Raw genomic sequence first — 12,797 nt, 5'->3', positions numbered from 1 at the left:
CTGCCGGAGAGGAACCCTGGGCCGGTGGCGGCGGCGCAGTGCATCCTGGGTCGGCGTAGCTATGGCGTCTCGTGTCCTTTCAGCCTATGTCCGCTGCCTGCCCGCGGCCTTTGCGCCGCTGCCCCGGGTCCGGATGCAGACCGTGGCCCGGCCTCTCAGCACCGGTCTGTGCTCCGCGAGGACCCAGACGAGGCTCGGGCCTTTGCAGCCGGCCTTAAAGCTCGCGCAGGTGACTCGCGGTGACTTTTCTGGGGCTTGGCAGGGGTCAGGAATTGGGCCCGGTGGGGGTGGGGGCCGGGCATCCCGGCCGCGCCAGCTGCCCGCAGGGGGTGACCTGGGGGGCAGGTGGCTCGCTCCGCAGCCCCGCTGCCTAAAGGTGTTTAGTTGACCCCTGCCGGGAGGCCGGGTGACCTCGTAATAACAAGCAAGAGCACTGACTCGAGTCCAGCACCGCTGGACTGCCGCTTACCGAAACTTTGGACAAGTCTCCTAGCCTCGCTCACACTCACCTGCAAAATTGGGATACTGGCCTCTACCTTGCGGAGTAGCAATGAGGATTAGATGAGTTAATGCGGATAGAGCATCTCGTACCGTCTCAAAATAGTGGTCACCGTATCGTAGTGAGAGCAGCATGCAAAGAGGCAGCCACACTGGCCTACAGCCTTCTAACAGAGCGGTTCTCTCTGCAGTTCTGTCCTTACTTTTCCCTGCTGCACCTTCTGCCTGTGTCCAGGACTCCTGGAAGTAATTCCAGGAAACAAATGCAGGTGACCTTTGAACAATAAGGATTTGAATTGCTTTGGTCCGCTTATATGTGGATTGTTTTTCAACCAAACGCGGCCAGTATTTACGGGATGTGCCGCCCTGCGTATAAGGAGGGCAGGCTCTTCCTATAAGGGGATTCTGCAAGGCTGACGGCGGGACATGAGTGTGCGCATATTTGGGTATAGTCAGGGGTCCTGGAACCAATCTCCTGCACGAATACCAAAGAACGACTGTGCCTGTAGTATATAGCTTGAGCTGATGAAATCTGCGTGAGGCTGAAACGCCAGGAGGCAGTGATTTTCAAACCTAGCTCCATATTCAAATTACGTGGGTAACTTGATAAAACAGAAAAGCTTTCCCCCTCCCCCTTCCTGCTGATTTATTCCTCTGGGATGATGCCCTGCCGTGGTGGTGGTGGTGGTATTGTTGTTTTTGAGACAGAGTCTCGCTCTGTCGCCCAGGCTGGAGTGCAGTGGCGTGATCTCAGCTCACTGCAACCTCCGGTTCACGGCAACCTCCGCCTGTCAGGTTCAAGCGATTCTCCTCCCTCAGCCTCCCGAGTATTTGGGACTACAGGCGCCCACCACCATGCCCGGCTAATTTTTGTATTTTTAGTAGAGACGAGGTTTCATCATATTGGCCAGGCTGGTCTCGAACTCCGGACCTCGCAGTCCACCTGCCTTGGCCTCCCAAAGTGCTGCAATTACAGGCGTGAACCACCGTGCCCGGCCTGTTGTTGTTGTTCTAGGCTCTCCAGATGACTCTGAAGTGCAATTGAGAATAAAAATAACCTTAAGGTAGGATAGACTCCCAAGGTCAAGTTATGAAACCCCTTTTCAAAGTCATAGACTTCAGGTAATAGGGTTTCAACCTTGACTGCATGTTAGTGTGAAAAATAAGTGTGTCTGGCCAGGCGCGGTGGCTCATGCCTGTAATCCCAGCACTTTGGGAGGCTGAGGTGGGCGGATCGCTTGAGCCCAGGAGTTTGAGACCTTCCTAGGCAACATGGTAGAACCCCGTCTCTACAAAAAAATACATAAGTTAGGCCAGGCACGGTGGCTCACGCCTGTAAACCCAGCACTTTGGGATGCCGAGGTGGGCGGATCACGAGGTCAGGCGATGGAGACCATTCTGGCTAACATGGTGAAACCCCTTCTCTACTAAAAATAAAAAAGCCGGGCGTGGTGGCATGCGCCTGTAGTCCCAGCTACTCAGGAGGCTGAGGCAGGTGAATTGCTTGAACCCGGGAGGCGGAGGTTGCAGTGAGCCGAGATCGCCAGTGAGCCGAGATGCCAAGTCTGGCATCCTCCTTCCAGGCCACTCAAGGACCGAGTGACAACCTTTGTTATTGCATCAGCCTACAGATACTTCTGTTGTGGTGCTTGCCATATTTTTATTTCAGCTAAAATGATCTGTGGATTGGTCTTTTCCATTAGAGTGTAAGCTTCTCTGGGGGGAAGGTTGTGTCATGTTCATCTTTGCATTTCCAGCCCATTGCACAGTTCTTGGCACACAGGTTAAGTTCCCAGGCTTCTGAGACAGTCATGTAAATAGATAAAGGCAAGCCATTGTGAGAACAAGTGTGTGTAGTGCAGAAGCAAAAAGAGGTACTTGACCAACCTCTCAGCAAACATGATCTTGAAGGCCTGTGCAGAGACCAGGAAGAGCCCTTGTGGTTGACTCTTAGGGTGTCTGGAAGGGAACATTGTTGCGGGGAAGAGAGCGAGCATATCATGAAGGGAGCTGTATGCTGCAGTGAGGAATTGTGGATGTTCTCTGCCAAGGTCATAGGGAGTGAACATGAAGCAGGGCTTATTGAAGGAATAAGCCCCAGGTGGCGGAGAAGGAACAGAGGTCTATAAGCAGGAGTTTTGGAGACAGGTCAGGAGTTCATTTCCAAACTGTTGAGTTGGAGAGGTCTGGGCTACCTATGTAGAGTGGACCAGTCGGCAGTTTGTAGAGACAGCCTTTAAAGCCCTCTCCTTAGCCACCTCTGAGTTTGCCTCAGGCAAAAGTGGGCCCCAGTGGAGTACCTGGATTCTGGTGGAACCTCATCCATTTGAATTACTAATCCAGAGGGCCGTCACTCTTTACCTGCAAACAGTACCTTCTCTGATGTCTGGGAAAGGTGGTTTATTTCCCATATAATTGTTAAGTGTAGATCTTGAGGAAGAACAGTTAACACCAGAAACCTCACATGTTGGCTGTTGGGGAGGTGCTTGTCCGTTTTGTATCCCTTTTATTTTTTCCCAGTCAACAGAGATCCAGCTAGAAGGAGCAACAAGACCTGCCAAGAGGCCATGCTGGAAGAACATGGGGGTGAGGGGGATACCTAACCTCCCCCTGCCTCAGTTTCTCATCTGTAAAAAGGAGGGTGATAGTATCATCGATCTCACCAGATTACTGGAGAGCTGAAGGAAGATGATGTGTGTAAAGTGCTTAGGGCAATATCATAGCCTGACTTGATAAGAAATCAATGGAGGCCAGGCATGGTAGTTTATGCCTGTAATCCCAGCACTTTGGGAGGCTGAGGTGAGTGGATCACTTGAGACCAGGAATTTAGGACCAGCCTGGCCAACATGGTGAAACCTCATCTCCACTAAAAATACGGAAATTAGCCAGGCATGGTGGAGCATGCCTGTAATCCCAGCTACTTGGGAGGCAGAGGCATAAGAATCACTTGAACCCAGAAGGCAGAGGTTGTAGTGAGCCGAGGTCACAACACTGCACTCCAGCCTGGGCAACACAGTGAGACTCTGTCTGAAAAAAAAAGAAAAAGAAATCAATAGAGACCAGAGGCAGAAGCATGAGAGGGGAGTAGGATCAAGTATTTTGGGGCTACGCTACAGCCAAGGCATCAAACTAGCTGCTGCTGGTCATTGGTCTCAGGATCCTACTAAATAACCCAAAATAGCACTTACTGTGTAAGTGCCAGCCAATGTCCAAGCCCTTTACTTCATCTCTTCACAACAGTCCTGTGAGTATGGTACTGTTGTTTATCCCCATTTTACAGATGAGGAAACTGAGGTGTACAAGGTTAAGTAACCCACCCAAGGCCAAACAACTAGTGAGAGCCAGCACCATGGTGCAGGCATAGGCAGTCTAGTTTCAGAGTCTGAGCTCTTGCCCACTAACTTACTGCCTCATGCTGACCCTAATGCAACACCCACTGTAGATGGCATGTGGCCTCCAGTCAGAGACTCATTTAATTTAATCACACGGTGCCCACCTGGCCCCTGTAGGTACTTGCCGGAGCTGCTGAGGACAATGCTGACAACCTAGTTGACCTCATAGGTAGCTGTGTATGAACATAGAGTATACCCTCACCAGTCTTCCTGGGTCCAAGGTCTTGCTTTGTTGCCCAGGTTGGTCTGGAACTCCTGGGCTCAAGCCATCCTTCCACTTTGGCCTCCCAAAGTGTTGGGATTACAGGCGTGAGCCACCACACCTGGCCTCGTACCATTTTTTTTCTTTTTTTTTTTTTTGGAGAAGGAGTCTCACCCTATCGCCCAGGCTGGAGTGTAGAGCCAAGATCTGAGTTCACTACAACCTCTGCCTCCTAGGTTCAAGTGATCTTCCCACTTCAGCCTCCTGAGTAGCTGGGATTGTAGGCGCACGTCACCATACCCAGCTAATTTTTGTATTTTTAGTAGAGACGGGGTTTCACTATGTTGGGCAGGCTGGTCTTGAACTCCTGACCTCAAGTGATCTGCGCACCTTGCCCTCCCAAAGTGCTGGGATTACAGGTGTGAGCCACCACACCTGGCCTCATACCATTTCTTGATAAGCACATAGCCTCTGTTGGATCCTTCCACCTGAAACTTCTTTTCTGCCATTGCCATATTACCTCATTTCTCCCCCTTTCTCTTTATTCCTTTCTTCCCCATTTTATTTATGACTTGGAAACCTATTTGAGTCATTGTTAAGTAGGCCAGTGATGTGCCTGTATCAAAGGTCTCCTTAACCCATAATAGGAAAGGATACCATGTATAATAGGAAAGGAGACCAGACATTTAGACAAAGAAAAGTGCTCTAAAACTCTTGAAAGTACTCAGAAAGGCTCAGTTAGAATATCTAACTCTCCAACTCATCTCTTTAGCTTGCTGATTAAACCTGATTTTTTTTTTTTTTCTTTTTGAGAAGGAATCTCACTCTGTCGCCCATGCTGGAGTATAATGGTGTGATCTTGGCTCACTGTGTCCCAGGTTCAAGCGATTCTCCTGCTTCAGCCTCCTGAGTAGATGGGATTACAGGCACATGCTACCACACTCAGCTAATTTTTATATTTTTAGTAGAGATGGGGTTTCACCACGTTGGTCAGGCTGGTCTCGAACTCCTGACCTCATGATCTGCCTGCCTCAGCTTCCCAAAGTGTTGGGATTACAAGTGTGAGCCACTGTGCCCGGCGTAAACCTGATTTTAATAACTGACTTCTTTTTCTTTTATTTTCTTTCTTTTTTTTTTTTTTTTTTTTGAGAGAGAGAGTCTCAGCTCTGTGGCCCAAGGTGGAGTGCAGTGGCACGATCTCGGCTCACTGCAACCTCTCTCCTGGGTTCAAGCAATTCTCATGCCTCAGCCACCTGAATAGCTGGGATTACAGGCACACACCACCATGCCCGGCTAATTTTTGTATTTTTAGTAGAGACGAGGCTTCACCATGTTGGCCAGGCTGGTCTCAAACTCCTGGCCTCAAGTGATTGGCCCACCTCGGCCTCGCAAAGTATTGGGATTACAGGTGTGGGACACCACACCTGGCCCAATACCTGTTCTTTATGCAAGATGAATGTTTCTTATACAGAGGTTATACTGGTTTGGTTCCCTGGGCAGTATTTATTATGATTTTTCATGGACCTTTGTGAGTTTCAGGGACCTGAGCCCTAACAAGCAGCCCCACTTTCTATAGGGAAATGCCTTAAGAACTCCAAGCCTCGGACTTAAAATCAACTTCAGGAGGTAAACAAACCAACTTAGATTAGGGATTCCTTTTTTTTTTTTTTGAGACAGAGTCTTACTCTGTCACCCAGGCTGGAATGCAATGGCATGGTCTCGGCTCACTGTAACCTCTGCCTCCCACGTTCAAGCAATTCTCCTGCCTCAGCCTCCTGAGTAGCTGGGATTACAGGTGCCCACCACCATGCCTGGCTAATTTTTGTATTTTTAGTAGAGATAGGGTTTCACCATGTTGGCCTGCTTGGTCTCGACCTCCTGACCTCAGGTGATCTGCCCACCTTGGCCTCCCAAAGTGCTGTGATTATAGGCATGAGCCACCATGACCAGCCAGTTTAGGGATTTCTGTAGTGAGCAAAACTGCCAGATACCCTGTTTTGTTTTCTCTGGTTCTTTGTTGTACCTTCCATAGCATTAAACCCCCTGACCTGTAATTGCAGCTCATTCCACATTTGTTGAATGAAATCTGGTCAATACCCTAAAATACCTAAACATCGAGCTGACTAATACCAGAGATACGTGAGATATTGCCGTAACGTGGCAGAGGCCAGAAGGGCTCATGGTTTGGCTGGTGGCCATGAGGTAAGCCTTGCTGGAAGGGAAACAGATTGGAATATAATGACTGTAAGCTCCCTCATCCTCTCTTTGGGTGGGTGGCCAGCTTCCTCTGTCCTGGCTGAGGTCAGGGAGACACCTGCTGGAACCAAACTAGACCTTTCTGGTGTATGGTCCTCAGTTTGAATTGCCTTTGGGTTTACCATGACAGCTCTTTCCTTGTGGGTTATTTTGACTTGGTTCTGCCTATTAAAGGTGGCAGCACCCTGTAGAGGCCTCGGGATGCTGAAGCTGCCATGAGGAGACATAGGCATTCTGCAGACGCTAGACAATTTTAGTGGCAGTTAGTGTCGCAGAGCAGGATGAATGTCCGGAGCCTGAGGGTTGAACCCAGGAGGCAGAGGAGCCGGTCCTGGCTCCCAGGAAGGAGGCCTGAGATGCTGCCGACCTGTTGGGGCTTCTGCGATTACCCAGTCCTGCAACTTGGTGTGTCCTAATGGCCACAATGAGAATCAGATGCTGTGCGTTCTCTACAGCCCCAAAAGTTCTGTGAAAGTTACCTATAGGCTTGTGCATTGATTTAGAGGCATTTTCCGTTCAATGACAGTGTTTTCTTCCTGCCCTCGCTCTAGGTTCCTGGTAGAGTTACACAGTTGTGCCGTCAGTATAGCGACATGCCCCCTTTGACGTTAGAGGGCATCCGGGACCGTGTTCTTTACGTATTGAAACTCTATGACAAGATTGACCCAGAGAAGGTAACTGATGGTGGTTTGAATTTTTTTCTTTAAATATAGAGTATTTAAATTACATGGTACAAAATGCAAAGGGCAAGATACTCAGTAAAAATCTCCCTGGCTCCCAGCTGCCTAGGCCCATTCTGGGAGACAGCCAGCACTACCAGTTTCATGTGTGTTTCCAAAGGTATTCAGTGCATATGTTAAAGAAGTATACACATATGTGTGTATATTATGTGTATATTATATGTGTATCTCACCCTTTTTAAAAAAACACAAGTGGCCGGGCACGGTGGCTCATGCCTGTAATCCCAGCACTTTGGGAGGCTGAGGCGGGCAGATCACCTGAGGTTGGGAGTTCGAGACCAGCCTGACCAACATGGAAAAACCTCATCTCTACTAAAAATACAAAATTAGCCAGGCATGGTGGTGTAGACCTGTAATCCCAGCTACTTGGGAGGCTGAGGCAGGAGAATCACTTGAACCCGGGAGGTGAAGGTTGCAATGAGCCGAGATAGCGCCGTTGCAGTCCAGCCTAGGCAACAAGAGTGAAACTCCATCTCAAAAATAATAACAATAAATAATAAAAACACAAGTGGGGCTGGGCGCGGTGGCTCACGCCTGTAATCCCAGCACTTTGGGAGGCTGAGGCGAGTGGATCATGAGATCAGGAATTCAAGACCAGCCTGGCCAAGATGGTGAAACCCCATCTCTACTAAAAATACAAAAATTAGCCAGGCGTGGTGGCAGACACCTGTAATCCCAGCTACTTGGGAGGATGAGGCAGAGAACTGCTTGAACCCGGGAGGCAGAGGGTGCAGTGAGCTGAGGTCACGCCACTGCACACTGCAGCCTGGGTGGCAGGGTGAGACTGTGTAACAATGAAAATAAATGGAATCTGTTGTGTAGGTAAGGCAGTTTGTTTTTGATATGTGTTTTTGAAGAATCATTCCTGGTGATCCTGAGGTCTAAATTAGAGTGATGGGGTGATAATAAACACTTTGTAACATGAAGCTGTCTACAGTTTATAATCATAATGCCACTTAAGGTGTGGAGTCTAGGCCTTAGTTGTCAGTAAGGCAGCAAAAATACCCAAATTTCTTCAGATGTCATTCAGAGCAATGATCAGAGATATCAGTAAAACATACAGATTGGGCCGGGTGCGGGAGCTCACGCCTGTAATCGCAGCACTTTGGGAGGCTGAGGTGGGTGGATCTCCCTAGATCAGGAGTTCAAGACCAGCCTGGCCAACATGGCAAAAACCCTGTCTCTACTAAAAATACAAAAAAATTAGCTGGGCATCATGGTGGTGGGTGCCTGCAATCCCAGCTACTCGGGAGGCTGAGGCATGAGAATCACTTGAACCCGGGAGGCCGAGTTTGCAGTGAGCCAAGATCGTGCCATTGCATTGCACTCCAGCCTGGGTGACAGAGCGAGACTCTCTCAAAAAACAAACAAAAAAAACATACAGAGTGAAATTCTTCATTAGCTATGTATATATTGTTCACTTTAAAGTAGAATAAGATAAAGCAAACCATGTACATACCAGCACAGGTTACATATAAAATGTCAGCCATGGCCTCTGTATGTTAAAAAGAATTTGATATAGTCACAAGGACAGAAAACCTTCTGTCCTCACTCATGTTCTCACTCATAGGTGGGAACTGAACAATGAGATCGGTTGGACACAGGGTGGGGAGCATCACGCACCGGGGCCTGTCAGCGGGTGGGGAGCTGCGGGAGGGATAGCATTAGGAGAAATACATAATGTAAATGATAAGTTGATGGGTACAGCAAGCCAACATGGCACATGTATACCTGTGTATCAAACCCGCACGTTGTGCACATGTACCCTAAAACTTAAAGTATAATAAAAAAATTCGTGGCCGGGCGTGGTGGCTCAAGCCTGTAATCCCAGCACTTTGGGAGGCCGAGGCGGGCGGATCACAAGGTCAGGAGATCGAGACCATCCTGGCTAACACGGTGAAACCCCGTCTCTACTAAAAAATACAAAAAACTAGCCGGGCGAGGTGGCGGGCGCCTGTAGTCCCAGCTACCCGGGAGGCTGAGGCAGGAGAATGGCGTGAACCTGGGAGGCGGAGCTTGCAGTGAGCTGAGATCTGGCCACTGCACTCCAGCTTGGGCGACAGAGCGAGACTCCGTCTCAAAAAAAAAAAAAAAAAAAATTCAATACAGTGATTAAGTGGCATTGTACCACCCTGTTATCTTGGGAAGCAAATGCTTTCATGGAGTACATTTTGTGTTTGGTGCTCCTTTCTTGCAGCTTTCAGTAGATGCTCATTTTATGAAAGACCTGGGCTTAGACAGTTTGGACCAAGTGGAGATTATCATGGCCATGGAAGACGAATTTGGTAAGGCTCAGTCTTGTATCTGTATACTGTGATTTTTGATTAAGGTGGATTAAACTGAAAGAAATGGTGGGAGTCTGAATTGGAGTTAGAATTAAATATTAGTAGAAACAGTAGTATCCACTGTCCTACACACACACCTTCCTGCCCACTTACCATCAGGTGAAGTAAGCTTTAGGGATGGTACACTTATTCTGAAAGCACCTTGCACAAGCCTAGCAGAGTGCCCAGTGTCATGCCAAGAGCCGAATGACCAGAGATGGTTCCGGGGGACTGATTCTTCAGACGGAGTTCTAAGACAAAGGACAAAAGCCTGCCCGGAACACATGCCAATGGCACGTCAGCCCCTCCTGAGCTCGGGTGACATGAACCAGGTGGAAGTAGTGTGTGCCAGGACAAGAGACGCACCCAGAGCCTCCGGCCTTGGTCTCCTATCCTGGCTCATGTGCACACTCCAAGTTTGGGACGGTGTGTTGTGCAAGTGAGACCTTTCTAAGGCTCCATGGCTGTTTCTGCGTGAGTTGGTTGAAGAGGAAATCAAAGGACTTCTGTGCTATTCTGCAGAGCAGGGCCTAGTTAAAATTCCTCACAGATGATGCTGACTAGGATGGAATCCTTTGCCTAGTGCTTCACAGTACCAGGTCTGGAACTGAGCTTAGGTATGAGCCTGGACAAGTAACTATCTCTCAAAGCCTGTTTCCGCAGCTGTAAAGTGGGTGATAATAGTAGGAACCCCAGGATTGGGATTGCTGTGAGAATTAGAGATTATGTGTAAAATGCTCAGCACAGCGTTTGGCCCAAAGTAAGCTATCAAAACCCAGCCATTTATAAAAACCCAACCATCATGAAAAAAAAAAAAAGCATGGGTGACGTGTGTTACAGCACGATGACCCTTGAGAACGTGCTGAGTGAAAGAAGCCAGACACAGAAGATGACACGTTATATACCATTTACATGAAATATCAAGAAGAGGCAAATCAAGATAGAAAGTAGATGAGTGGTTGCCAGAACTAGGGAGGATGGGGAGTGACTGCTCATGGGCACTGGGTCTCTTTTACACAATGGTGATGGTTGCACAATGTTGTGAATATACTAAAAACTACCAAATTATATATATATATGTGTGTGTGTGTGTGTGTGTGTGTATATATATATATATAACCAAATTATATATATATATATATGTATGTGTACAAGGAGGAATTTGCTATTACATGAATTCTATCTCAAGAAACAAACAAACATACCTCCAAAGCATTGTACCCAACCTGCATGCATACTGTCTAGAAGCTAACTGGCCCACAACCTAAATGGCATTCAAGGTTGCTGAAAGTTTTGATATACTTGTAGCTGTTGTAGAAGGGTCAGGTGTGTTCAGTTCTAAAGGATTTTTTTTTAAACTCTCTCACATTGTTGTGTATTTTTCTTTTAGGGTTTGAAATTCCTGATACAGATGCTGAAAAGTTAATGTGTCCACAAGAAATTGTAGATTACATTGCAGATAAGAAAGATGTATATGAATAAAGTATCAGGTAAATAATTAGACTTCATTATGATGTTCACCCGTAGATTTAATTGTCTGTGGTTCTTCAATAAACGAAACTCAAGAAGAAATAGAAAATGGAAATGCTTGACCAAGATTTTTCACTGCTTATAAAATGCAAGCCCTTTCCTGTTGTCTGCCACTCAAAGGGGCCCAGCCGTGGTGGTGATCTTTGAGAGGTTGAGAGCTGTCATTCCTGGACAGAACTCCCTTGACTGTCAGCTCTCCTCACAAAAGCAGAGTTTTGTACAAAGTACTGAGCAGGGTAACCTGGAAACAGACCTCTATCTCCCTCAATTACTCACCCAAGGCAAGCCCAGCCTGCTGGGTAAGACACTGAGGTGACCTGGCTCTTTTTTTTTTTTGGAGACGGAGTCTCGCTCTGTCACCCAGGCTGGAGGGCAGTGGTGCGCTCTTGGCTCACTGCAAGCTCCGCCTCCTGGTTTCACGCCATTCTCCTGCCTCAGCCTCCCAAGTAGCTGTGACTACAGGCACCCGCCACCATGCCCAGCTAATTTTTTGTATTTTTAGTAGAGACAGGGTTTCACCATGTTAGCCAGGATGGTCTTGATCTCCTGACCTCATGATCTGCCCGCCTCAGCCTCCCAAAGTGCTGGGATTACAGGCATGAACCACTGCGCCCGGCCTGACCTGGCTCTTAATTAGGCAAGAGAGGCCTCATGGGTAAGAGGATGGACTTTGGAGTTAGACACACCCAAGTTTATTTTCAGCTCTGCCACACTCTGTAAGCCTGGTGGTCTCAGGCAGACTGCTTAGCTCTGTAAGCCTCAGTTTCCTCGTATGTAATATGGGGGTAATGATAGGACCTACCTGGGGCTTTTGTGAAAGCAAAATTGCAGAGAGTGTATATATCACTTGATACAATGATGTAAAGAAGCCTCTTAGTAAATAGTAGCTCTTGTTACTTGGGCCCTAGAATAATCAAATAAGACTTTTTGCATTAAAACATTATATTAGTGTCTTTAGCTTTTAGTGACCCTGTCTTTTTGTGTGTTTGTTTGTTTGTTTTAGATGGAATCTTGCTCTGTTGCCCAGGCTGGAGTGTAGTGGCATGATCTCGGCTTACTGTAACCTCCGCCTCCTGGGTTCAAGCGATTCTCCTGCCTCTGCCTCCTGGATAACTGGGATTACAGGCGTGTACCTCCACGCCCAGCTAATTTTTATATTTTTAGTAGAGATGGGGTTTTACCATGTTGGCCAGGCTGGTCTCGAACTCCTGACCTCAGGTGATCCGCCCACCTTGGTCTCCCCGAGGGCTGGGATTACGAGCATGAGCCACTGCACTCAGCCAGATGCTGCATTTTTAGCACCTGAAAGATGTCACTTACCATTAATAAGAACACATCAAAAATAACACTGAACTTATTTTATCTTTTCCAGACCCTTTGGCTTTGGGGAGAGAAGACTCAGATGATAGTGGCGAATGTCTGGCAGTGAGGACGCATTTTCGCATCATTGCTGACTCTGACAGAGTGATTCTGATGGACTTGTATTTAAATTGTATAAGTGTTTTACTCTTTGAAAATAAATCTATAAAACCAACAGTTTCCCTAGTCTTCAGTTTTTCAATGATGTCTATAAAGTGCTTTTTTATATTTTCATATTGACACTGCTTAATATTTTTAAAGGTCTAATTTGTCATTGGTATCATGCATGTCAAAAACAGTGGCTTCTCCAACCGTGTACTTGAAGACAGACTCCCTCCCCACCTTCATATCACGAGTGAATATATTCATGGAAATGGACTTTCTGCTTCAAAAAAAATTTTGTTTTGGTTTCCATTAGCTTATTATCAGCTGATATCAGCAGGTGGGACTAGTTGTTCATCCCTGTCCTAAAGATCCCTTTCCAAATTAATACAGT

At 47.4% G+C, this 12,797-nt stretch overlaps 1 protein-coding gene across 1 annotated transcript; it reads left to right on the top strand.

Moving 5' to 3' along the window:
• Positions 1 to 12,478, top strand: NDUFAB1 (NADH:ubiquinone oxidoreductase subunit AB1). The gene is made up of 5 exons (XM_023189348.1): positions 1 to 229; positions 6,900 to 7,022; positions 9,286 to 9,373; positions 10,803 to 10,902; positions 12,315 to 12,478. Exons 1-4 carry the CDS (start codon positions 62 to 64, stop codon positions 10,892 to 10,894), a joined length of 471 nt encoding a protein of 156 aa, XP_023045116.1. The 5' UTR covers positions 1 to 61; the 3' UTR covers positions 10,895 to 10,902; positions 12,315 to 12,478.
• The last annotated feature ends 319 nt before the right edge of the window (positions 12,479 to 12,797 follow it).

This window comes from Piliocolobus tephrosceles, chromosome 17 (genome assembly GCF_002776525.5).
Source record: "Piliocolobus tephrosceles isolate RC106 chromosome 17, ASM277652v3, whole genome shotgun sequence".
NCBI classification, from domain to species: domain Eukaryota; kingdom Metazoa; phylum Chordata; class Mammalia; order Primates; family Cercopithecidae; genus Piliocolobus; species Piliocolobus tephrosceles.
This window is presented reverse-complemented; position numbering and strand designations above follow the sequence as displayed.

Excerpts from the sequence above, each read along its gene's own strand:
- NDUFAB1 (XM_023189348.1), top strand. The coding sequence starts at position 62 with ATGGCGTCTCGTGTCCTTTCAGCCTATGTCCGCTGCCTGCCCGCGGCC. Across the intron at positions 230-6,899 it reads CGGCCTTAAAGCTCGCGCAG|GTTCCTGGTAGAGTTACACA; the intron begins GTGACTCGCGGT and ends CCCTCGCTCTAG. Across the intron at positions 9,374-10,802 it reads GGCCATGGAAGACGAATTTG|GGTTTGAAATTCCTGATACA; the intron begins GTAAGGCTCAGT and ends TTTTTCTTTTAG.